Source organism: Etheostoma spectabile, chromosome 1 (genome assembly GCF_008692095.1).
Source record: "Etheostoma spectabile isolate EspeVRDwgs_2016 chromosome 1, UIUC_Espe_1.0, whole genome shotgun sequence".
NCBI classification, from domain to species: domain Eukaryota; kingdom Metazoa; phylum Chordata; class Actinopteri; order Perciformes; family Percidae; genus Etheostoma; species Etheostoma spectabile.
Window position 1 is genome coordinate 5913022 of NC_045733.1, and position 27163 is coordinate 5940184.

General features: G+C 39.6%; 1 protein-coding gene across 1 annotated transcript; it reads right to left on the reverse strand.

The window, feature by feature from the left end:
• Positions 1–1741: 1741 nt before the first annotated feature.
• On the reverse strand, positions 1742–27162 carry aldh1a2 (aldehyde dehydrogenase 1 family, member A2). The gene is made up of 13 exons (XM_032515850.1): positions 26914–27162; positions 15790–15894; positions 15033–15173; positions 14204–14333; positions 11807–11868; positions 10893–11021; positions 9515–9628; positions 6312–6414; positions 5475–5659; positions 5189–5353; positions 4294–4451; positions 2904–2978; positions 1742–2670 (listed from the first exon to the last, which is right to left on the reverse strand). Exons 1-13 carry the CDS (start codon positions 27028–27030, stop codon positions 2598–2600), a joined length of 1557 nt encoding a protein of 518 aa, XP_032371741.1. The 5' UTR covers positions 27031–27162; the 3' UTR covers positions 1742–2597.
• Between the last annotated feature and the right edge of the window lies 1 nt (position 27163).

Here is a 27163-nt window from a genome sequence, read left to right on the forward strand (position 1 = left end):
AAGCAGCTGAAGAGTTGGGGCAGCAAGGATTATCTAAAGTATTTGAATAAAGAAAGGATCAAACTTTCTCGTGTGAGACCCAGTGCAGCCTTATTATTTCTCTTGCTAGAAGACACATAAAGGATCATCGCTGCACTTTCAACTTGAGAGTGTGTGATCATGGTCTGTGCTGACATTCCCTGTTGTGTTAACAGAGTGCTGCAATAAGGAGATCACTTTTTCATCTTCTCTTTGGAAAGAATGCAGATACCAACTGGGAAGGGAATTGTGGGAAAATGTACCCTGGTAATTTAAAAGCTGATTGCTAAAGACAGGCTCCAGTGCAGTGTCTATATATCTGTTCATCTTCAACAAGAACACCAACCTGACTCATATTTCTGTTGTTTCAGCCCCTCTCAATGGGCACATGTCCACTCCACTTTCAGCAAAGCTGGCAGTGAATTAACTGTGTGTGTGTGTGTGTGTGCGTGTGTGTGCGTGTGTGCGTGTGTGTGTGTGTGTATGTGTGTGTGTGTGTGTGTGTGTGCGTGTGTGTGTGTGCGTGTGTGTGTGTTTGTGTGCGTGTGTGAACCCAAAATCAGTGCAGATATCCTAAATGATCTATTTAAATACCATATTTAAGAAAAGTGATTTGACTTTAAACTGATGTTATTTTCTGTGTTTTTAACAGTTTATTGACTCTGTAGTTTAATTTCAACAGCATAAGCCATACTTACTTTTTCACTCTTTAAATTAACATGTTTTCACAGATGGCATTTTGGACACAGCAGTAGTAAAACCACAGGTGTAAATAATAATAATGATGGCAGAATTCAATTTAGCTGCAACAGTTTCAGGGTCCTGGTATTGTGCATTCTGGCTCAGTCACACTTACTGGGACACCTGAATACAACAGAGCCAATGTTAATGTTTTAAGTTACACCTGTGCTTTTACAATGACATAACCAAATCTCATGAGAGAATGACCTGTAAAGTTGACCTCTTTTGAGGAGACAAAAATATCTGTATTTTCATTTTACAATATTTGACGACGTTACTCAGTGCCTCTGACAAAGTCTAAATTTAGACATGCAACTAGGTTTTAGGTCATGCAAGTAAAAGTTGTTATTACAGTTAGCAACGTCTGGCCTTGGAAGATTCTCATCCCAACTTCCTGCCCCTCTGTTGGTCATTAACCTCCACAACACTTAAGTCAGATGAGGTGGATACTATTTGTATTAACCCCATAGACACCGAAGAACCAACCAATCATCATTTAGAAAACAGCCATGTTTCTGAAAGAATCTTAACTGCTTAATGCAGCTGCTTCGATGTTAAGCTTTGTTATGGGTCTCCTAAATATTGAAATTTTGTCACTGTTTTGCCCTCTTGTTAATTGCAGTTTGATAGTAGACATGTCAAAATGGCTTCTGTAAAAAAAGGCACATCACCTTGGTGTCATGAGTCTACCTGCCCAGGAGGTGGAGCCAAATACTGTCAGAGAATTTATAACCACTTTTCTTTTTTAATTTGTATTACAGTACTACTTCAGAAATGTAAATGTAACACTTTTTGTAATCGCCCAACAGATTAATGTAAGATGTGTAGAATAAGATCTCGGTCCTGAATGAAACTTTAAATTGTGTGACCTCTTTAGCAGCAGAGAAAGCTGGCCATGACTGTGGGAGTGACAGAGTTCTATTAATGTAGTAAACAAAAAACAATTTTCCAGTAAAAAAGCTTTTACTGAAAAAACACTATGGTCATTTTATATTTTTATAGCATATGATAGTATAAACATAAACATAGATGGACATCAATGAAAATCAGTTACATAATGTTGAAAATACATCTACTCTTTTAGCAGGTGAGAGAAAAATGCTTTTAAGAGGTTAACATCGTCACGTTTACATCAGTCAAAGGTTGACATACAGTGTTAAGTCATACAAGCTAAAATATAAACAAAGACCATTAGAAATCCATTTTAATTCTGAATTAACATTTTATCCATTCATATCTGAGGCTGACAACATCAGTGTTCTTGAATAAGCTGACATGCTTGCATAAATTCTACGAAGAAAATGAAACATGAGGTTTCTTGACGATCATACCGCACAGTACAAAGAATAATTGCCTCCCAACACATGACAAATTGCTAGTAAAGGGTTGCTTGCAAGTGCGGGCGACTGAGTCTCTGAGCATCCAGCATCTGGGGGGAGGGGGGAGGGAAATCAGGGTGTAGCAAGTGGGAGGGGGAGTTGTTATTGGGGTTTGCAGTCAGAACAGCCTCCCCAACGTCTCTGTGAGTGCTTTAGTGTAGTTAGTGGAGGAGGTATACATTATGGGGGTAGTTCAGTGGTACTCAGTTAGACTGGAGAGAGTCCACAAACTCAGGGCAGGTGGAGATAGCTGCACAGGGATTAGCTGACTGTCCGTTGCGAGCATTGTGGAGTTGATGGAGGAACTGGGAGGGCAGCGAGTGGTCACACACAGCCTCTAGTTACCGTGGAGATAACTAGTTTTGATTGTAATTGTGGTTTGCCACCATGGACGGACTGACAAGAGGCGGGTCAGTGATGAGGAAGACGCTACCTCCTCCCCAAGAAAGTGTGGCTGCCTTAAGAGTTCTTGGCGACCATCTTCATCGTAATGGTCTTCACTTCTGAGTACTCCTTCAAGCCACTTTCTCCCCTGAAAACAAAAAACAGGAAATTACAACGCTGCCCATTTTGTTTAAACTATTACACTGACAGCAGCATTGAAATATAGTGTAAACACTGCTTGAGGCAAACATATTGCAATATCCTCTTAGATCAAGTTTTGGAATGTTAAGCAATTTTGGAAAATAGGTTTTCAAAACACATAATATAAGTAATATTGTGGTTAATTTATTTTCAGGGGGCAGGCAGTAGAGTCATACTTACAATTCACGTCCATTGCCAGACATTTTGTATCCTCCAAATGGACACTGTGTGCTGAGAGCATTGAAGCAGTTTATCCTGGGAAATACACAAAACATTGATTACTCTTGTGCATTTGAGTTTTGAGTTTTGTTATTGTAAAATGCTGCTTAATTTTTTTCCCAAAGTATTAAAGCTTCTTTCAGTTGGGTTGATTCATTGTCATCATTGTTGCTATTCTACCCTCTGGATTTAACAAAGTAGTTCTATTTTTGTTTAGCAAATACAGTTGAAAGATTGTATGTTTGTGAATTTACTAGCTGCAGCAGCCTGGGAAGGAAAGACTAAATGGATACTAAGAAGATTGAAGCTGAGGTAGAGTAGAAGTGGGACAATGTTGGGATTGAAAGAATTGGAAAGATGCAGCCTGAAGACAAAGATTTATCAGTCTGAAAAAATAAGAGGAACAAAGATTCTAACAAAGCAAATTTAGTTTTTTGAGGTCAGATCATGGAGGAGATGGAAGAGAGAAAATGTGCTGCTTTAGAGATTCAATCTTTTTACACATTGATGGATTAAAGGAATTGTTCGACATATGTGCAGTAAGTGTAAAAACAACATGTTGCTGTGTTACAGTGAGTTAAGTGCCGGACCATTTCTTGCCTGGGACTAGTAACTTCCTGGAGTATGGTCATCAACATGAGGTTGCCATCAACAGACATCCTGGAAGTCATATCTAAAAGATCAGGAGACGACTCCTGGTAGTCTAAAGTCAATGCCAAATATCTTTACATTACTCTGGTCAGTATCAGCTGAGAGGGAATCATAATTTCTTCTTGTCTAGGAAGAAGAAGTTTGGTACTTCTCAAAGTACCAAACAAAACCCTTGACAGGGAAAGAGAAGTGTGGTGGTGATTGGGCAGCATCAAGACTGAAGGACAAGGTAGAGAAATGTTTCTTCAGCTAGCAGAGGATTGCAGTCAAGTACGACAAGTGGTGAAACATTCTTGGCAGATGCTGTATATTAGCTATAACTCTATCCCTACTCATAGCCATCTGCAGATAATTACAAAAGAAACAAAACAAGTTTAGGTGAACTCAAGAACTAACATTGAACGATCATTTCATTTATACAAATTATAAAATTAGGGTGTCAGTTTACATTTACAATTTACATTTTGCGCTGTTGTCTTGCACTGGCATGTTGCTTTTGATATTTTTATATCTCAAATGTCTGAGCTGAGGAAAGAAGTGGAAAAAAAGAAGGAAAGCATGTCTTTGTGGCTTGTGTAATGATAGTGAAGTGGCACATTGCCAGTTTAAAGTTTCTAGATGCCAGAGTCTGAAATGGTTGATTTGTCCCACACAAAAAAATTTATGGATTACAGCTAAAGAAACACAGCATGAAACTTACCATACAGTGCCAGCCTGCACGGCTGTGGATATGGTCATGGCTTTGTTGATGTCATTGGTGAATACAGCAGCAACCAAACCGTAATCTGTGTTGTTGGCTCTTTCTATCACTTCCTCAATAGTTTTGAACTTCATGATCTGCTGGACTGGACCGAAAATCTGTAAACAGATAGGAATATGAAGGTTAATTAATTTACTTTATTTGTATATATTCATATATCACTGGTCACATATAAAAAGGGGGGGAAGGGTAATCTCGAATTGCCAGATCTAACTCGATGGGGCACGACACCACTGCAGCATGGTCTGAATACACCACCAATCTAGTCAGGGATTGGTGAAAACACTCTGGCTTGTTTGTATTTCTTTAAACCAATCACAGCCATCGTGGGCGGTTTGGGATTAACATAGTCCACCCATCTATCTATAGCTCAGGTAGATCCAATAAATCAGATAGCTCCAATAGCTCCAATAGATCCAAAAGCTCTGATAGCGAGAGGGACATCCGGCACGTGGGAGATAACACGTGGGAGATAGCAATTCCATGCTACGTCTTACTTCACAAACATTTCAGAGGGAATTCTTGTACATTTTCACATTAATTTTAAACAGTTACTAGTTACCCTGCTTGTCCAGATTATACAATACATAGGATCCACAATTAAATTATGAGGCATTTTTATGGGCTATTTAAGACCCAACAGCTTAGTATGTGGATAGAATTTAAGACACCGCAACCAGCTACATCATTAACTGCTGCTAAATGCAGGATATTGACTTGAATGGAGTATGTTTTATATTGTAGTATTACTTGAGTTACTTGAGTACTTCTTCCACCACTGCTTTTCAAAAAGGGATTGGTTATCAAAATCCCTGTTCTTTTATTATGATCATACCTCCTCTCTTGCTATGCGCATGTCATCCCTCACATTAGAGAAAACAGTGGGCTCAATGTAGAACCCTTTCAAGCCCAGAGCTTTGCCTCCACACTCCATCTTGGCTCCTTCACTGATACCACTCTGGATAAATTCCAACACACGATTCTGCTGCTCCCGACTGATCTGTGGAGGTGGAGGACAGACATTATATGAGAGGCCAGGACAGAGAAGGCAAATAAAAATGATAGAGAAATTTTGAAAGTAAAAGAAAAAGGGGGTACAGCTACAGATCTGTTGACCTCACCTGTGGACCCTGCTCAGTGGTGGGATCAAAGGGGCTGCCAACTATCCTCCTCTTGGCTCTCTCTACACTCTTCCGAACAAACTCATCATATATGGGCTCCTCCACAAAGATGCGAGAGCCTGCCGTGCAGCACTGGCCTGCGTTGAAAAACACGCCCTGATGGGCCTGTTCTACAGCTAGATCCACTGGGGAAAAGAGATTTTAGTAAATCAATATTTAGATAAAACAGTTTTTGGAGGTTAATTATTAAATAAGAAATATTACCTTTTTCTTAAAAGTGAAATGAGTCAGAATTGAATGTCAATGGAAATTATCACATCTACAAAAACTTAATTTGGTAAAAAAAAAAATATATATTGTGTGTAGTATATTCTTGTTGTATATTCTAGTATATTCTTATTCTTACAAAATGTGCTCCAATATTTATTGGAGCTATCCTGTGCCAAACTGATACTGATAGCTGTTGCACACGAAGGGTTAACGGACCCCTGTGATTTATGGGTCTCGGCTGAAGCACCCGACTGAGCCAGGGCCCATTCTCCTGATTTACAGGCCTTTGGGAGCCCCTCTCACGGCTGCTGAAAGCATTTGAAAGTCTTGGTACCCCCCGTTTGGTGAGCCACTTAGAATTCATATGAAACCCATCCATCCACAGGTTTTCTTACCACTACAAAGCTTATAAGCATTTTGATAATCTCAGTCCATGTGTGTTTATCCACAGAGTTGAGATCCTCAGAGTGGGACACATGGCTAAACAAAACATTGTGTTGGACAACCTAGTGAGGAGGATGGGTAAATGGAGCACTGAATAAAACATTAGGCTACTTGAAAACTTACAATCAGCATCTGCAAAGATGATGTTGGGATTCTTTCCTCCCAGCTCCAGCGTCACTCTCTTTAGGTTACTCTTCCCAGCTGCTTCTTGGATCAGCTTGCCGACCTAAAGAAGGAAACAGATCTGGGGTTTACTCACAGAAATGCAGACCTGCGGCCAGATCAGTAAATCAGTTGGAACCCTTAAATAGCTTAAAGAGGTTGGTTAGCTCCAAACAGGGAATGCACCAGTGGGCCAGCTGAAACATGAGTTCTGCAAACACACAGAATGAATATCTATTACAGGTTTTTGGAGACAGCAACAGGCAAAGAAATGATGTTTTAGCCGGGAACAGCATCTGATGTCTAATGAAGGGCAGGAAGAAGCAACCACAAAGTGTGTGGGTGGGGATGTAACTATCTGATGGCAGTATGAAATCCAGTCCGGTGTGTCAATATTAAACACAAAAAGGGATTTTCTGTGGTTTTTCTTATCATCCCTATTTCTATTTAATATGATGTAAACAAATGAAGACTAATAAATAAAATAAATAAAACAGCATTGCTTGATATAAGGTCACTAAAGGGAATCACAACTAATCTTAAACGTTGCAAGTTTTAACTCCTTTACTGTAAATCAAGTATACTCAACATTTTTGCTGATTATTTTCAAACACATGCACATTTAGATTTTTAAAGGTATTTTTTCTATTTCTCCTGGCAGCTTTTTTTTTCTTATAGTATGCAAATAAATTAGCCGATGCGTTTATATTGTTCAGTCTATCCCAGTGAACATCACATCTGCATTATTTTTTTTCCACATTACAATGTTATGACATTGTCATAATAATGAGAAGTTTAAGAGCAGAAAAGTATGTATTTTGTTTCCACACAATGTCAATGTGTTACAACATTGATGTAACAATAACAAAAGTGATTGCAGACGTGAGGTTCACTGTGATTAATAATACGACTCAACAATGTTTCAGGAGTCACATAGATTTTAATGATGAAAGCAAATAAATAGAAACCTAGCTTCCATGACGAATAGACAAGAAGACACAATTAAATAGTTTACAAACTTAGTGAGTTATGATATAAAGTATAAATCTTTATAGTAAATAGTGTGGGCTAAAACATATGAAACCACTGGCATTGTCCTTTGAGACATTTTGGAAAATAGGTCTATTTGCTTTCTTGCCAAGAGATAGATAAGAAGACAAGAAAGCAAAGGCACGCACTTCCCAAAATGCTGAATTTTTACTTTAAATTGATAGAATATGGAAGTTTTGGAAATTATGTGATCATTATAAGTCCACCCTTATACATCATTCTACGTAGTTTGCATTCATAAAAAAATATGTTTTCTCTGATATTATCTCAAAAATGTTCTCATGAATCTCTTCAGAGTCTCAACAGTAGAATGAATCAGCTGCTTTAACTGATCTAGTATCATGGTGTGAAATATTGTATTAACTCAAATGATAACAACCCTGGGAAATCTTCCACACCTCCCTCTTAACCCCACACCCTAAACAAAATGTTCTTCCACTTCTTCCTGTTACTCATACAGCCTGTTTTATTTTCCTACAGAACTGACAAGCTAAAGTGGAAAAATACCCTCTCGGTGTTTAACTGAAAAGCCCCTACCTCCAACATGGAAAAGACTCATCTTCCAACTCAACTTGTCTGACAGAACAACAGAATAGAACAGAATCAAATGCTGTGCTGTGGCTGGTACCGAAGCTGAATGAAAACAACACAGTACTTGGCTTCAACGTTTCTGATGTGCTGTGTGTCTTTGATGAGAAACACAAAGCAGTTGACTAAGGGGAGGTTAGGGTGTGTTTATTCATGGGTAAAGAAAACACGCTGGGTTGCGAGACTCCTCCATGTGGAGTCACAGCCACATGTGAGTGAGTTCGACAATGAGTTGTGGTCCTAAAATCCACCTGTAGCTACACCACCAGCTTCCACCCTGTGAGGAGATGATGGGGTGGCTAGTATTCCCCCACCACTGCTACTACAGTGTGGTGACTCACTGTCTGGGCATCAGAAGTCTCTTACAGCACTGGCTCATTCTCTCAGTAATTGACTCCAGATCACATGAAACAACAGGAAAACTAGTAAAAAAAAAAACTGGGCCACTCACAAAGGAAATGATCAATCAAGACAAAATGATAAAACAAAGAAGATGTTTGTGTTAGAAGGTGCATTTATGCAAGCTCGCGTGCACACACTGATTGGGTGTGTCTGTGTGTGTGTGAGAGATTGGAATAGGAAAATGTATGTTTTAGGTTATTCTGTGCTGGAAAATCATAAAGACATAATGTTGGTGCCATTTATACAATGGATAAATATATATTTCTAATCATGCTGTCTAATTTTGCTGTTGTTACTGTGTCTGTTTGGCTCATCAGGGACAGTACTGTGTAATGGCTATACATGTGTGGGCTTATTGGAGGTTGCTCACAACATATACACACTGCCTCTCCAACACACCACCAGAGACAAAACAGATATCTCCATAAACCACAAGGTTAATCCGAACATTACATAAACCTGGCTCAATTACCAAAGATACATGTGAAATAGAGGATGGTCACATCAAAACATAAATTCTACATTAGGATTCATGTAAATAATTTAAGCAGAGGGGTTAGCTTAAAAGATGTTTATAAATGATCTGCAGTAAAAAAACAAAACAAATCTGCTGTCACTCTGGCTGTTCCCTCTGGCTTGAGGAATGCGTTTGGACCGCAACACTTCTGAGCGCTCAACACCTAACATGGTAGGTTCTTGATGATTTAGCTTTCTGTTAATGGCTCCCCTGTTCTGCAAAGTTACAAGGGTTTATCCTGCTAGTGAGTTTAATGACAGTATATACAGAATAGATGCATTAATACAGCAAAGACAGCATAGGGAAAACGAGGCAGTGTTTTCACAGAGATGTTTTTTTTATACTCTTGACAACGCAAATATGTGCATGTGTGCCAGATAAAATCAGAGCCCCCTGTCATGAGAAGTAATGACAGGGCACACGGTTTATGTAAGACCCCATTTGTTTGTCATTTAGACTTCAATACAGGCACACAACGTCCCCTAATTACCCAGCCTGCTCTTGTGCTCTGCACATGTTGGTCACTGTGTCACTGAGTTAGCTGACAAAAGCAAAGCAAGAGCAGTAGGCAGCTGTCGAACTGAGAAAAGCTATTAGAGAAAAGTACCTCAGTTGATCCTGTGAAAGCCACTTTGTCTATGCCCATGTGCGAAGCAATCGCAGCTCCTGCCGTTGGCCCAAATCCTGGCAAAATATTGATGACTCCCGGTGGAAACCCGGCCTGTCAAAACAATAAGAGAGGAAACCAGCTTTAGTGGAGATGACAGCAGAGCCAAGCAAAACCACGGGCAGTGTGGGGGAATCCGGACCCAACCCAACTTCCCTACCAGCAGAGAACGGAGAGAACATCAAAAAGATGAAGGCGACGGACTCCAGAAAGAGGCGAGGACAGAGAGGGCAGGGGGGAGACAGGCAGGATGTGTAGACAGAGATTTGTACAGAGTGATTAGTTCATTTTTTACGTTAACATGTGATGCTGCATTGTTCCTATATTGTTTTACTTCATGTGTTTATCCATATTTTACACAACTCGCTAACCTTGAGTTAGAACCATACTTGAGTTAGGGTTGGGCAATCAGTTCTATTTTCATATTGTCCAATCATGCTTGCTGTAGGCTATTTGAGGTCATGATAGGCGATCCAACCGCCGGGGGGGCGTCTGACGGATCTTTAAAATAATCAAACCTTTAAGTTACCAAAAGACGTATTTTGTGTTGACTTGACAGTCTTATGACAGTTATGTTTCTTCCTGGGCTTTGTGTGTCATTACTCTTTAGAAATGTGTAAGCAGTGATATTTATTTTCCTACTGACTTTTCCAGATTCCAAATGTTTTGTTTGGTCCAGTTAAAGATTCTAAGTCACTGACTAAGCAGTAGTTCCCTTTTTCACATCACCATTCTACTCATTTGGCAGTTATTCAGACTGTCTAATCAGTAGTCTGTGCCTGATTTAAAGTGTTCAGTTTGGCATTAAACCAGACCCATACAAGCATTACAAGCACTATTTTAGGATTATATTATGATTAAGCTGTATAAGGTGTTAGCCATTGTGCTAACTTTTAGCTACTTTTTGTGTTACGTATTTGTAGCAGCTGGTTGAAACTAGATTTAAACAAAGACTGTAGAGCCCCCATAAAATAATCAGAATTGACTGAATTAGTTTTAATATTAGATTTTAACTGACCCTTTAACTATTAGAAATGTGTTGTCTGTAGGGCTATCAAAAGTAACGTGATAATGATGAGTTAAATGAATTCCTTTCAAGGCCACTAGTGTTTTTGACACGCAATTAATGAATGTACGTTTTGGGATTTGGGCCTCGGGCCATATTGGCCATAGTTAACACTGTGTTCTTGGCAAACTGAAGCCTAAAACTGATTAAGATTCGGTTATTACGGGCATAACCTTTGGACTGCCCAAACAAAATGTTGGCATACTGCCTTGTGAACACATGTGCGGTTGGCAAAGAGATTCTGTCATTTACCTCCTTGACGAGAGCTGCTATGTAGAGGCAGGTGAGCGGTGTCTGCTCAGCAGGTTTAAGGACAACAGTGTTTCCACATGCGATTGCTGGACCCAGCTTCCATGCTGTCATCATCAGAGGGAAGTTCCACTGTGCGTGACACACACACAAAGACACACAGACGCACACACACACACACACACACACACACACACACACCACACACACACACACACACACACACACACACACACACACACACACACAGGAAAAGACATAATGCATCTGACTGACACACTGGGTGGTCACAAGTCAAGCTCAATAACTCATCGCTCTTAACTTCACTTACTCTCATTTTCACTCTGTCTAAACATAGTCAAGTGAGAAAATGTTCTCGGCACTTGTACAGTATTTTCTCTTCCCACAGTATTCTGAGAAAGCCGGGAAATTGCAACACATGTGCAATAGACCCATATCACTGTACAAAACACAGGCCTGTGTTATTTCTGCTTTACGCAGGAGCCCATGGGGCTCAACACAGAACCACACGCTTTCTGCACTCTTGCACAATCAACAGTGTCTCTTTCTCCTTGATCTTTTCCTCTATTCTCACCATTCTCTTTTCCTCAAACCCACTATGTTTAATTCCTCACCTCGCTCTTCTGCATCTCACTTCTTGTTCTCCCTTAGTCAATCTCACTGGCATTGTCAATTTTGGGGCTTACCAGCCGGATTCACACATATAAACAGTGACTGTTAGGAAATTACTGGGATATCCACATTGTAATTATGCAAACAAGCCAGACCAACAACCAATGACATCTCTTTTGAACTCAGCCAATTATTTGTTATCTGTTTTTATTGTTTTTTTCCCCTTGCTTTTATGTCCACTTGTATCCATCATGCATGTCACATGTATGAAGGGTTATACTCACAGGGATAATTTGTCCACAAACTCCAATGGGTTCATATCTGGTAAATGTTAGATACTCTCCATCTGTGGAAGAACGCACACACACACGCACACACACGCACGCACGCACACACACACACACACACACACAAACACACACACACAAAAGAAAGAGAAAACAGGGTCATTTATTTCTGGCTTGAGTAGTTTAAAGTTTGTAAAATTCCTGAAACACACAGATGAAAAATGTTACCACCTGATACCCCTGGTGTTGTTGACTCAACATGTTAATTTGTAAATGAATCCACACGCAACATTCCTGATGGTTTACCCCGGTGAGAGATTACATTTCGTTTCAAGCCTCCTACAGCACAGACATGTGTGTAACTGTTTTAGGTCATAGAGATGGGTGTTATGCTGGAAATGTTTGCTCATTCCTCTTGCGTTACTTAAGTAAAAGGAGGTACTTAGTGAGGGTGTGCCATGCTTTTTCATTTTCCACAAAAACAATTGAGATTGAGAAATGTGTATATAGATTTGTTACAAGAGTCGTCAGCTGCTGAAACATTGCCTCATGTTGGACTGAAATGACCAATGGTAGATGACAAGACAAGATAATAATTTCAATGTGATGCAGCAGAAGTATGACAATGGATGCAAAATTGCACTACAGATTCTCATATGTCAACCTTTTTCCTTAATTCCAAAGTGGATGTTTGGTTTCTCAAAACTGTTATTGTTTGGAGAATGAAACTATAAACCTATTAAACATGAGATGTTCATGAGGACTCAAGTATCTGCAAGGCTTGTTTGAAAGCAAGATGACTTATATTTCAATTTGGAACTAGCAGTGTAAACTATACCAAACTGTATAACCAAAGGTGCTCCACATAATGTCACTCACTCCCCATTAATTTCACGCTGTCTGTGATCCAAATTTAACACAATAATATCGGCCTAACGTGCAAGACGGCTAGATGCTGAGGGGCTATTGATGATAAATATCCTGCACTTCATCGTGACAGGTGAACCAACAAGTTCACTGACAGACAGCCTACAGGCTACAGGAATACCCTTGTTTATTTTTCTCTTAAAGTCTATTTGAGCAATAAAGCTTAAACCAAAGCCCTGGCAAAATGCACACTGTGGTTGGTTTGGCAGCAGTGTACAAGAGAAGCTTTAAGAGGGACAATACGGTGGTATCAGGAGGTTTCCCATGTCCTCTCTCTTATTGTGATTTTTTGTGCTTCCTGTTAAAACAGGCAGCCAACTTTCCCCTCTTCCTCCCTCCCAAATTCAACTGCCTTAGTGAGGCGACACTGGTGGCAGCCTCCTTAGGACAATAATGGTTAGTGTTTGGATTGATCACCAATTTTATACTTTACTTTGCTGACTAAAGTTTTTTTCATTCAACTAAATATGCCAGAAAGACACAGTTAATAACTAGCTGGTGATATTGGAGCATTTAGCAGCTAAAGAGTCAGATTTTTCCCTCAGAGGTCAATGGAGACCAAAACAGAGCTGAAAGAGAGTGAATACTGGACTCAAATTCTTTAGAAGGACAAAAACACAACTCCAAATACTAATGATGCTTCATAACCGCTGCATGTGTTAATAAGCAATTGTTTGCTACCAAGTTGGCATATCAACGTAAAAGAGGATGACATGTCAGTCTTAACAGCTTGTTTCCACTGGGTCTACTGTTCTACAGGTTTGACATGCATCTATGTTTGTCTTATGCTGCATTCATGTGGTGTCAGAATAATTGCAGAAAATTGTTCCCAACTGGAAAAATGTCCGTGAATGCCCAACAACAATCAAACAAATCACGTGCTATTGCTTATTAATTTTTTGCTTGCATGTAATTTGTAATATAGAATTAGGCTGTAACTGTTAGTTGCTGTCCACATAGAGTGACCTAGATTAGTTAGAAAAGTTACTTATTAGCATTAACCATGATAACAAGTCAGGTAAAGCAATATTTTAGTGCTTTTAAGAAATGTACTCGTGCAGCAACAATTCTGGGACAAATCACCTATAAAAAGCTTCCAACAGGAAATAAATACTGGAAACAGCTATCAACATGTTGTTTAAACGCTCTGAGCAATAAAATACAACACAACCTTTTTCTTTGCGTCCATGTTGTTTACACATTACAACTTAAAGCTTTTCAACACACCAAAGTTGGAAGAACAATTTCCCAACTTGGGAAATGAGACCAACCCTGAAGCATGTTAATGCACCATTATAACAAGCTGTTGTACAAGGAATGTGCCAATGAAAAATTAACAAAACTATGTTGACCAAGAAACCAACACTTTGGTACTATCATTTTTAAGCCAGGGATCCCACCACCACTCCGTCTTTTTTCCATTTCAGTTAAAGTCTGCTGTCTCAAACTCTCAAAGAGGGATCTTACCCATAGGAATGGAAGTGCCGTGGATCTTGTCCGCATATCCAGCAAAGTATCTCAGTGTCTTTATGGTTCCTTGGAGGTCCACAAACAGGGTGGGCAGGAAAGGCTTCCCACTGTTCAGTGACTCAATAGTCTGAAGAGAGACGGGGGAGACGTTTAAAAAATATGTGATATAACCTTGTGATCCTCACATAATTCCATACTGTTCCACTCTTTACACTCTCCCGGGGGAGAAATTTGACACTAAGATAACACTAAACTACAAATACAGCCCCTAAGTTACAGTTATAAGTCCTCTTTAAGGCAAATCTATGGGGCCATTATTGTAGCAAAACTATTTGCAAATGTGTGCGTAGAGTTGTGTGACTGTATCTCAAACCGTATGTGCGTAATCAGATTTGTAAATGCGTAAAAAAAACCTCAAAATCTGTATTCAGATTTGCCAGGGTACTGAGATTTATAATTTGTAAATGTGTACCTACATCTGTAAATGTGTAGCCAAAACTGAGTACGCACTTACGGATTGAGATATAGTTATACAACTCTACACACACATATTTGCTATAATAATTGCACCATAAGAAGCAAGTTTGTGAGTATTTTCAAACACAGGGGCAAGTGGGTAAAATGAAATAAAGAGACAAAGGATTAATTGTTATACTACAGTTTATCCGTAGTTACAATGCTGTTAAAATAATTATACAAATAGGGTAACAATCTAGTGAATAAGAAGACTTTTTGTTATTATACCCAAATAATAACTTCTAAACTCCTAAACTAAAAGGTTATTCACATTGACTAATTAATTCATGGACATAGCAATATAACTGACTGCTAGATTGACACTGTCTCTCTCCACCAGGTCAGCCAGTTTGGACAGAAGACGCCCCCTCTCAGATGCGTCCATCCTTCGCCATACGGAGCCCAAAGAAAAAGCAAGGCGAGCCGCCTGCACTGCTTTATCAACGTCAGCCTATGAAAAAATGAAACACATTAATCATCTAACCTGATTCAGATGCCAGTAGCATATCTGAATATTGTCTCCAATGTTTGTTTTTAAACGTCTTTCAGCCTACTTTTACTTTTTTAATCTCATTTTCAATCTATCTAGGGGTGGAAAGTAAATGCATTTGCTTAAGTATACTTAGTACAATTAAGATTATTTCTACTCCTACGCCACTACATTTCAGAGGGAGATGTACTTTTTATCTCACTACATTCATTTACTTTTCCGATTAAGATCTTGCACACAAGACACAATAATCAGTTTACAAAATATGATGCATTGTCATTGATTAAACTACTCAGTAGTATATGAAGTAGTAAAAATGTGCTCCATGTTAATGTCTCAATAATAATGATCCAGTAATAAAATAATATAACACTGATAGGGAGAATTCTGCATAACAAGTACATATTTTTGATCATTTAAGTACATAGTTTGTTACTAGTACTTCTACTTGAGTCAAATTTTGAAAGCAAAGCAATACCTGGGTATTTATGTAGTGTTGAATTGATATTCATACGTGATATAACCCTGTTTTCAACGAAAAAGACGGACTAAAGATGCCGTGCTGTTGAGTATTTACCTTCTCTGCTTCCTGGACCTCACAGATCTGCTCTCCAGTAGCTGGGTTGTAGGCAGGAAAGACCTTCCCACTAACAGAGTCATGCCACTCATTGTTGATGAAAATCTGCAAGAAAGAAAAATCAGTTTTTAATATTTTAGTAAACAGATGCAATAAAATATCTGAACGTAAAGTTACAAATGCTATTTCCTTTGTATGGATTTAATTGATTATTAAAACCTTATTCAAACAGACTTAATTTGACTGCAAAGAAACAATTTCCAAACAAGCTTGAGTGGGATGTGTGTAAGGGAATGACTAACTTTTTGTTTTTTAAATATTTATGTTAGGTTAAGTAATCATTTCATCACATGCTTGTAGTTGAGGCTGTGAAAGACTAACAGTCCCAGCTCTTCCATGCTCTTGTGTAAGGGATATGAGAGAATCTCTGGAAATCTGGACAGAGATTCCAGCCTGTCCTGCATTGCTCTCTGGGGAGTGCTCCACCATCCAGACAAAGGGGTGGGGGGTGCAGATAAATCCCTATCAGACACCAGACCCCCACCAACCCACCCCCAAGCGCACAGACACACGTTTCACAACATCGCTGCTCGTTTACAAGATCATAAAACACGTGCCGTGCTTGGTTTCTGTGATGCGTTAAAGCAAGTCTTCCGTTAAACAACCGCCTGGGATTCCAAACAGGACATATTCAACATCTATTAAGTCCAAAAGAAAAGTAAATGTTTACAGAGTCACAAAGCTGAGAATTATGTCACAAACAAATAAAAGCAAACCCTTCATATACTGGTATGCAAGGTGTGATTTGAAATTGGCAAATATATCTTACGCAAGTTAAGTCAAAGAAAAAGCTGACATGTTTAGATCCATTAGGAAGACTACTCTCACACTGTTTTTAATGGCTGTCAGTATGCCTGATAGATAGAGTGGAAAGAGAACATCTGCTGGCACAAATCCCTCTGTGTATACATATGCTCTTACCGTCTTTCTACTTTGGAGGAGTTCAGATCCACTGAGAGCAAACTTGAGAGCAGGGTTCAAGTATCCCACTGGCCTAAGCCTCCCTAAACTCTCCAACATGTTTACCTCCATAAAAGCTGTGCTTTAAGCACTATTTAATTGGCTGTAAACTGTTACCCGTGTTTACTTTCAGGTTGGTATAAAATGCCAGGGAGTCTGAAAACTGTTGGACTCTCAGCAAACACATCACTCTACCTCCCTCCTCCTCTTCATTCCCACGGAATGGAGGCTTCATGATGTGGTCTATGTGTATGAATAACTCACATGCAGACATTTAAGGTGTTCAGTATCTGTGTGTACCACCCCACAGAACCATACATTACAGACTCATTCCTCTACTTTTCCTTTGTACTGGTCCCACACCACACACACACACACACACACACACACACACACACACACAACACACACAGATAGACAAGGCCAGAGTGGCTTCTCTCTCCCCGCACAGTTTTCTTAGGCGCCTTCCATCAGAGGCCACCTTTAATCTGACGCTCATTAAGAGCACTTCATAAAATTGTCAGTAACGATAAGGAGCAGAGGGCCAGCTACAAAAACAGAAAGTCCTGTAGAGCACTGAATTAGTTTTTAAATTTATAGGGGCCACTGAACTGGGGCACCCTAAATCACAGGAGCCCCCTGACAGCCTCAACAGTCCGAGCAAGAATGCAGACCATGGGTAGCTTTATGCATGGCGTAACCCCTCTCACAAGACGCTGCTAAAGGAGAACGAATGAAGCACGAGAACAGTGGAGCAGGCCGCCACCTAAATCATGGCCAGAAAAGGACAACTGTCAGCCGCCGTTTGGCTCGGCCCTCTCTCTGGGCTCGGACTGGTGTTAGACTTTTGTCTCGTTCCTTTGAGAGACTTGATTAAGATGACAGTGCTGAGTTGTAAATCAACTCTCAAGGTTTCTTAAAATTGCTTTTAGGATCATTTGGAAGAGGGGCAAAGAACACAAGAATGAAAAAGCAAGTGCAAGGGTGCACATTTTACAATGACAAATCGTGTTTCCCATTCCCATTCCCTTCGGGGTTGTCACTATCACTTCACATGTTTATTTCATGTTTATTGCAATCTGTACTGCCAATGAGCACTCAGTTTTTTACAGTTGCAAGGACGCATTTCTCAATACTTGGGTCACTTTTTCAAAACTCTTTACACAGTGAGCACAACAAAAGTATATGTGGGCTAAACTGTGGATCATTTATCATTGCTTTGGCACCGAATGCATTCAATGGCTACATCTTTCAAATGACATTCCTTTTTTCTCACTTCAACACAACAACCGCCAACCATACCTACACACTGTTTACAAAACTGTTAAACTTAAGTTTAAAACAATACCATAATAAAAAACTGAATAAGACAGCAATTTGCTACATTTCTATAGTAATAATAATATGTTTCAAATTAAAAAATGAAATGCTATAAAAAGAATTGGACAATTGGACTAACCATAGCTGATTCTCATTATGGCTTACACTTTCAATTTCATTACAAAAGGAGACAACCTCTGAATAGTTTTTTATTGTGACGTAAACATGGACATAGCCAGAGATGGAGAAGTGGTTGACAGAGGAAGAAGAGTGGCTGAGAGGGGTGGGGGGGGGGGCGAGAAAAAGAGGAAGATCTAGAGTTGTAGTCTCAGATGAAATTAGAGCTACTATAATTAATCATGTAATCAATCATGGTGTCTCAATGAGAGAGGCTGGTCAGAGAGTGCTGCCAAATCTGCAACACTCAACAGTTGCATCTATTGTTAGAGTTTTCCGGCAAACCAAAAGGTAACTTGTATTCTGCATGTATTGTATATCTGACTGTGCTGCACATTACAGAAGTAAATTTAGCAAAGCCCGCAAACCCACTTATAGCTTGTATTTGCTTTTGCTTTTTTGCTTAGGACTCAATGGCTACCTCACACAGTTGGGAGATGTAGGGTGTTCACTGATGTGCAGGAAACGTCCATTGTTGATATGGTCATCAGAAACAACGGCATAAAACTCACTGATATTCACAGTGTAAGCATATCAACTAGTTCTAGAGTCATGAAAAAACATCAGGTCAGGATGAAGCAGTTGTATACTGTACCTTTTGAGAGGAACTCTGAACATGTCAGGTAACTCAGGAACCAATATGTCCAGGTAAGATCACAATACTGTCAAATACAGAACTGTTTTTGAACAAAACCAAACACACACAAACACATACATTTTAGGTAATGAATACTGCTGCAATAGCCTAACTCTTATGTTGTCTTGTGTATTTCTTTCAGAGAGTCATGGAGATTGAAGGCAAGCAAACATCCCACATTCTCATCTTTGTGGATGAGGCGGGTTTCAACTTGGCCAAAACACGGCGACGAGGAAGGAATGTGATTGGGAAGAGAGCCACGGTGGATGTCCCGGGCCAGAGGGATGCCAACATCACAATGTGCGTAGCAATATCCACTGATGGACTGCTGTTACAAAAAACACTAATTGGGCCATACAACTTGTCTTCTTGCATTCCTGCATGATCTCTATGAAAGGGTTGTGCTAGTTGAGGAAAGGGATGCAGTGAGAAGAAATCAGCAAACATTTATAATTGTATGGGACAATGGGACATTTTACCACTCCCGTGCAGTCACTGAGTGGTTTGCAGCCCATCCCAGAATGGTGTCACTTTTCCTCCCACCTTATTCTCCATTCCTCAACCCCATAGAGGACTTTTTTTCCTCATGGAGGTAGAAGGTTTATGACCACCATCTACATAATCAAATGTCCATCTTGGAAGCAATAAATGCTGGATGCCTGGACATATCAGCAGAAGATTGCCAGGGATGGATTAGGCATGCCAGAAGATTATTTCCTAGGTGTATTGCCCTAGATGTTATTAGATGTGATGTGGATGAGAACCTGTGGCCAAATGCAGAAGACGGAGTAGATCAGCATTCCTATTGTATCTGTATCAGTGGATGGTGTGTATACAAATTCTTGTATTTTGGAATTAGTGCAAATAAAAGACATACAATATATTAAAGTGTACTGCATCATGTCTGATTCATTCTAGTAACATATATTGCAGTGAATTCTAAACAGTAGAGAGGTGTCCTTGTTTTACATGAGACAACACTATAATTATACCTGTTGATAGTGTATTTTAGGTCATTGTTTTGTGGGTGACAAAGTGTGTTTGTTGGCTATCAACCTTTGCTAGTGTTATGGGATGTATGGATGTGTTATGTATGGAGTGATTTAGTAATTTTAGTGCATTTTGAATGTGAAATGAACTGCTGTGTCAAGTTGAAAGTTGGTTAAGAGAACTATGTTAAGAGTTTTGACAAAGTGACCTAAGTATTGAGAAAACAGTAAAAAACTGTAACTTGGTGTTCTCAAACTGCAAATGATGACGCCATTTTCAAAATGAACTATTTTCTGCTCTCACAATGAAACCATTTAAATGTGCTGCTGCATTAATTGAATGCATTGGAATGGACAAAAAGCTGTGATCTGTGATGCCTGACGCATAACGAGGAGGCCTGATGTGGATTAGAGCTAAGCAGTAAGCATATAGGTCAAGACTGCATGGGCCACAGGGCAGCTGCAAACATTTAGCAACTCCCAGGCTTTTCTGCAAAAGCTGTCAATCACATCATCCAGAGAGAGCCTGACCATAGGGATAATAAAAAGATGAAACCTAATGTATACGAACGTTTTAAAAGTTTTTTTGTTTGTTTGCTAATTTGGCCATTTGATGAAGGTGTCTTAATCATCGTCATCCGCTACAAACTAAAAATTATGATTTGTAAACCTTGCACTGAGTAAAATGTTTATGTCCTTTATTTTTTTCATGTTAAAAAAAATTTGTGTGAAGTTTTGGGATAATTCATTTTTCGGAGTGTACTGCAACAGGAAGTAAGAAATGCCAAAATACTTTCTGCAGCCAACAAAACATCTGTTTGGCGCTTTGCTTTTTCTCACAGCTGAAATGCTAACGGCTGAAGGAATATGTAATGCTACTCAGTTATTGTCTTTTAATTTTATGGGGGGGTGTAAGGGTTTGTGTGTGTGCGTGTGCGTGTGCGTGTGGTGTGTGTGTGTGTGTGTGTGTGTGCGTGTGTGTGTGTGTGTGTGTGTGTGCGTGTGTGTGAGTATGTGTGTGTGTGTGTGTTTGTGTGTGTGTGTGTGTGTGTGTGTGTGTGTGTGTGTGTGTGTGTGCCAAGATTCCACAGCCAGACAAACCCTACCCGGGCACCTGCAACACTCGTCTGCGCAGGAAGTTTCATATCCTCCCCTATCACAGGACCTCTATTTCCTCTCTGGATGGGTTTCAAAAGTTTTATAATTACTACTGTTACAAGTGAGTGGAGAGCATGTGAAAGTGGAGACCAGCTGGTGTTTTTTCTCCTACTCCTCTCCACATGTCTGACACCATGGAGCCTTCGTGTTTTTCATTCACACCCCCACAGACAATGCCACCCTGCGCTCCTAGGTTTGGCGAGGGCGACCTTGCTGTCACTGACTGGCCAACGTCTTTGTCTTGTCTGTGTGTGTGGTCAAGTGGTTAAAGTTGTTCACTCTGACTCAGATGTTATGTGAGAAACAGTAATTTAACACAAGGCTGTAATGACAAACAACTTCTTATTCACTTTTTTTCTGGTGATCCACCCATCAAATGCACTTCTTCCAGTAGCCAAAGAGACTGTGCATCAGAGTTTCAGACAGTTTAGATTAAAACCTTTTCCAGGCCTATATGATGCTACTTTATTAATACATTTTTAAAACCCCAAAGGGGATATTACATTTCTTCTTTTACAGCTGAATACAACTGTTTGACAACGTTTTCGAGCAGGTTATTATCCATATAGGCATATTTTACGTCAGTACTTACTTAATTCAGTAACTTATCCAATTGGCGTCCATCAATCCTAAAACCTCCATTTGCAAAATGCCAGAAAACAAACTTATCATTCATCAAAAATATATCACCTTTCAGCTATAATGTAACTATAATTTAATACAGACTTTATCTCCAATCTTGATGAAATGTCCAAATTTCTAAGAGACAACAGTGATACACAGTTTGATTTTCATGAATCAACAATATAAATTGACTTCCTCTCTCTACTGTTTTTTTTTTCTCCCTGGGAACATCTGAGGTTTGAAAGTTTCCTTTGTACTTATTATCTCTAAATCTCAGGTCAAGGAAATGTTTAAAGAACAGTTGTTTTACTTTGGGATCAGTGGACAAAAAGGACGTTTTTTTTTTAATGTGACGCTTTTCCACAGACAAATAAAGATCTAGAAAAGCACTTCTGTCTCTGCTATGTCTTGTGCTCACTGGTGAAAAGAGCCCATACCCAAACAGATTTATGAAGCCAAGTGTTTTTCATAATGACACCGTAAGGATTTACACGTTCCTTGTCAAGAGGGCCGCAGACTGAAGGTATGGGAAGTTAACAGGGTAACCTTGCTGTCACTGCTCTTCCTTAAACAGTGATTAAGAGACAGGGGACATGATGTTGACGTGTCTGCTAAGATGATAATTTACACTCACAGCACAAGTAGGCATTTCACACCAATGGACATATTAATGGTAGTGCACACTTACCCTGTCACAATCAAAGAGATGTGTTTTAGAGAGTATGTGGCCATGTATGTGCAAACAGGGAGATTGTGTAAGCAAAGGCAGAGGAGGAGGGGGGAGAGTTCTCGCTGTGCTCGTTGTGATAAATCATTTAGTTGCACAGTATCCCCTAACTTTGGCTCTGTTTGATCTTGATCGCAGTAAGATGGTGGTTTTGAAGTGAAAAACTCCAGAACTGCAGGTCAGGCTCTGCAAGGCAGGACCACTAACCCACACAGTGAGACAGGGTCATAATTTACACCCTGGTGGACAGCACCTAGCTTCGGGGAGCCCCAAGCCTCCATCTGTGCTATCTCAATCAGTGACAGATTGATGGAGCCTCTTATTCATCCAAACTGAGTGGATGTCTCTGCATAGACTGCTTTCCAAATACTCAGGTCTTTAGCAGACAGGTTCTGCAAAAGTTCCTGTGGTGAAAGTGCACTAATGCCACCATGAGCAAAGCAACAAAGAAAATGTATAACTGTTGATAAGATTAAAAGATCTGTGACTCAGACAATGCACAAGGTCACTGAATTTGATCCCTCAATCTGGTCTTTGTTAGTTTTGCCTTTTTGTAGCACTATTTTCCATGATATTACCCTATTAAAGAATATAATTATATTAAAGAAGAGTAAAACCAAACTGGAATTACAAACCCCGTTTTTAAAATGCAGTTTTGTTTTTATTACACATTCTTATCAGTCAGCTAATCTGCAATCATTTGTCAATGTGGAAACTTTCGAGGGCAAAACAACGTGCTGTTTATTTACTACACAAATAAAACATTTTACAGACTGCTCCTTCTAAGTAAAACAGCAGAGTTATTTCTATTCCCAGTAAAATTTGTCCCACTAAGTGTCTGGTTTAACAAGTCATTATCACTGAACGGTGTGAAAAACCACAAAGGCCAGAATTATCACCCACTAAAAAAGCACAGGAAAAGTTTCTCTGTTGCTTTAATTATTCATAAAGCAGAGTCTATCTTCTTCACTTCTACCACAAGTGGAAAACATCAATAAATAGCTATCACGGCTCTCTTATTTATGGCTTCCTTTGTGGTCCTATCAACCTTTAAACTATTTCTGTCTTGTAAGCCAGCTGTTGGAGCCTTCTAGTGATAGAAATGTGGGGGTAGGGGACAGGACAATTGAGAGACAGCTTTCCTACTCAAGCTTTTAGCTAAAAGAGAAAAGCTGTACAAAGACTACCAATTATGTGTATGTAGATATGAATAGACCAATAAAAGAACTCAACAATCTTATACAGATGCACACAAAAGGGAAGATAGCTTTACTGATGCTATCAGCGTGTCGTCGACGGTGATAAGTTCATGACTCGGTGAAAAGGACAAGGAACAACCCTTGACTGCAATAACCCATTTTTTATGACATGCTTATGTTATAGAAGCAAACCTGTTAAGTAATAATATTGTAACAGCCATATCTCAGCTCCAGGGTCACTCACATGTAATCTTTGCATTGCAAAACAAAGATTTAGATATGTTTTTAAATGTAAGTTAGGAAAAGCTCATCATTGCCTTCATGTTGCAGAAACATAAATGTATTAGTGTAAAAACAGTATCTGAGGAAAGAATCTGTGTCTGTAAGCTTGCAGCTCCATCCACACGCCCTACAGGCCAGCGAACAGTTTTGGTTGTTTCCCCTGCAGTCAGTGGGGTGGAGAACAAGGACAGGGTGTGAGGAGAGCCCACGCCAGGGGTTCCCATAAATCAGGGCCCTTCTGCCCCCTATGTCCACCAAACCAACAGGGACTCGATGAACCAAATTCCATGAGGTTAATTCACCAAGTCGCTCCCTAAATTTCTTTCTTCTACACTGTTGTGGCCAACCCTTTAACTAACATTCTGCACTAACACGACAGAGCCTATACAACACGTACTGTCCTCTTTATGGTGCACCAGCAGCGTGTGCCCTTTGCACTTAAAACACTGAGGTATGTGTTAACACAGAGCAATTATTATAGCACTGACCAAGGCCGGCGGTAAGCAGGGGTAGGGGTGGGCTTAGCCCACCCAAATGCGCGTCTTGCTTACCCAATCAAAAGTTAAGAAAATATGTAAATAGCAGAGAAAATACTAGTACGGTTTCTAACTTCAAATTGCCCACTGCCCACCCTGTCTTCCCCTTGTGTTAAGGCACAAACACACAGAGCTCTGAAGCAGACCCGACTATAGTTCTTTGTCTACTGTCTCTGTAAAAATAGAGGTGAGCAGCGCAGTTTCCGTGGTCAGTTTAGCAGCTTCAGTTGATTTTAATGGATGCGCTCTGCTGCGGCAGACCTGTCGCTCCATGTATTTCTTCCGTAGTTTAGGTTTTCCACCGCTGATGGACAGCAGCATACAGCCGCTACCCTAAGTTAGTCTCAACCAGAGACCAAAGTGTCAAACGGGGTGCTGTGTCTTTACATAAGCTAAACAAAGGCATTTCCACCATTAATTAGTTGATGTAGAAAAAGAAAGAAATTTGGGGGAGGATCACCAGAGTCTATATATGCTATATGCCTTATAGGCTTGCCAAGCCAGGTGTCACTCAGCCAAATTTTTATGCCATCTCAACAGAGTTTTGAACTGGCAACCTTTGTGCTAGTCCCATTTTCTAACCTCAGGTATACTAACCACCTAAATTGCCAACCTATTATTTCCACAAGCCAACCCTAATATCGCAGGCTAAAAACCAGCCCTGGCCCTAGCTGAACTTACACCAGGCTATCATCAATCTGACCTCTATGAGATGTGCCCTTTAATCTTGGTAATCATAAAAACACTTGTTCAACAGCTAAAAGACTTTCAGTAGCAACAGAACTGCTGCAGGTTACATCCTGGCTGCTAAGGCTGAAGATGACACCCCAAACCAAAATAAATTTGTTAACGTTAGGAACCCCTAACTTAAGACTTAAATTTGCTTCGAAGTGTCTCAGTGTGTGCAATGTAAAGACATTGCAGAGATGTTTACAAACAGGTATTTTATATAGGAGCTATTTTCAACATGTGTGTAACTGTTTCAAGAACTGTGGTGGGCCAAGACTCACATTCAAAGTAAAGGCTCTAACCCTTTAATGAGAAATAAGAGCATGTGATTTACTGATTGATGATTGCTTCGATTATATAACAGTATACTGCTATGTTTTTTATTCAGAGAAAATGTTGGAGCATTTAACCACAATATATAACTTACATACAGTATCCTCTCCAGATTGTCTCTCTGAAAGCATATTTTTTAGTCATATCTGCAACATGATTTGTTTCATGGCTCAAATGAAGTTCTTTGTTTGACTCAAGCTGCTTTCTCCAGCTGTTTCTGCATCCGTTTACTCCCACCCACACACTTCTGACTAAAGGATGATCTGTGTCTGCTCTGATAACGCATTTGTTCTGTGAGCATTTTAATATTAAACCATTTTTTTGCTAAACATGCTGTCATATAACAATGAGACAACGCCTGATTTAATGCTGTAATTACTGATGTCAGTTAAAAAAAATACTTCATTACAAATAAAGAAGGAATTTTGGTTGTTTATACACAAACTCAGCCTTTGCCACTGAAAGGCTACCTAAAAGCATTGTGAGCAATAGAAGATTAATTAAATGAAGAACTGCATGACTCTTTGAAATGAAGTGAAACGTTACAATCTTAACGCAAAAACAATGAAAGCAAGAGAAGGATTTAGTAATCAATCTTGTAATATCCAAATTTGTATAAGTAGCCTTTCCTTTTAATTACTTTTTTATCCTTTTGTTGGGCAACTTTAATTGAAAAAATATATTTTATCAATTGGCTTTCCATGCAGTAAACTGAAAGGATGTTGGTCAGGTGCAATGTGAAAAAATACAACATTTCATAATAATAGTTCAATAAAGTTGTCTTTGTCTTTGTTTTAAGACACTTGACCATACAAGCTCAAACTACGACACGCCCTCATTAATACGTTATTTTGCCTCCTGATTAAAAAAACACCACTATTTTCTATTTTGTGACAAATATAACTGGCTAAAATTATCTGAAAAATCAATTATCAGTCTTTATCATAATACCAGGTTTATGCAATGAATCAAATTTGAAAATGTAAAAATCTCCTTTTTATGAAGTAGGCTAGTGTGACCAACAAAACACAAAAAAATGAAATTACTTATGTCCGTTATCTACTTCTTTAGTTTAAATGATCTTGTCCAGGAGTTTCTGAGTATTTAATTCAAAGCTACACTCAGCACGTGGACGCAGAAGAGACTCATCGTGACTTGAATTGTCAGTTTATCAGGTCTGTTAGAAAGTTTAGTCCGGAGAAAGTTTATCAGTTCCAGGTCTGAGTGAACTACACGGCCTGATGGGCTACTTAAGCTTCGGTTGCCGACACACAAAAAGTTTTAAAAAGTTTTGGTTGAAGATACAAAATGATCAGACATGTACGAGCAGAAGCTGAGTCGTTATACAATCAAAGCGAGTCGGTCGGCGGAGAGAGTGTGGAGAGAAACAGACCTTGGTGTACTTGATCTCCGGGTTGGGCACCGGTGAAGGCATCAGCTGGAGGGATGCCATGAGAGTAGCGGGGTCGCTCTTCACCTCTCCGGGGATCTCGATCTTACTGGAAGTCATCGCGGCCGTGTCTCCACTCGTCTGCCTGCTGCGCCTCTCGGGGATTTTTCAACAGATTTCTGATTAGGACTTTGGGTTTCTTCCTGGGTTTATAGCCAGGTGTCAGTCGCGGTTCATTTTCATTGGGCAACGA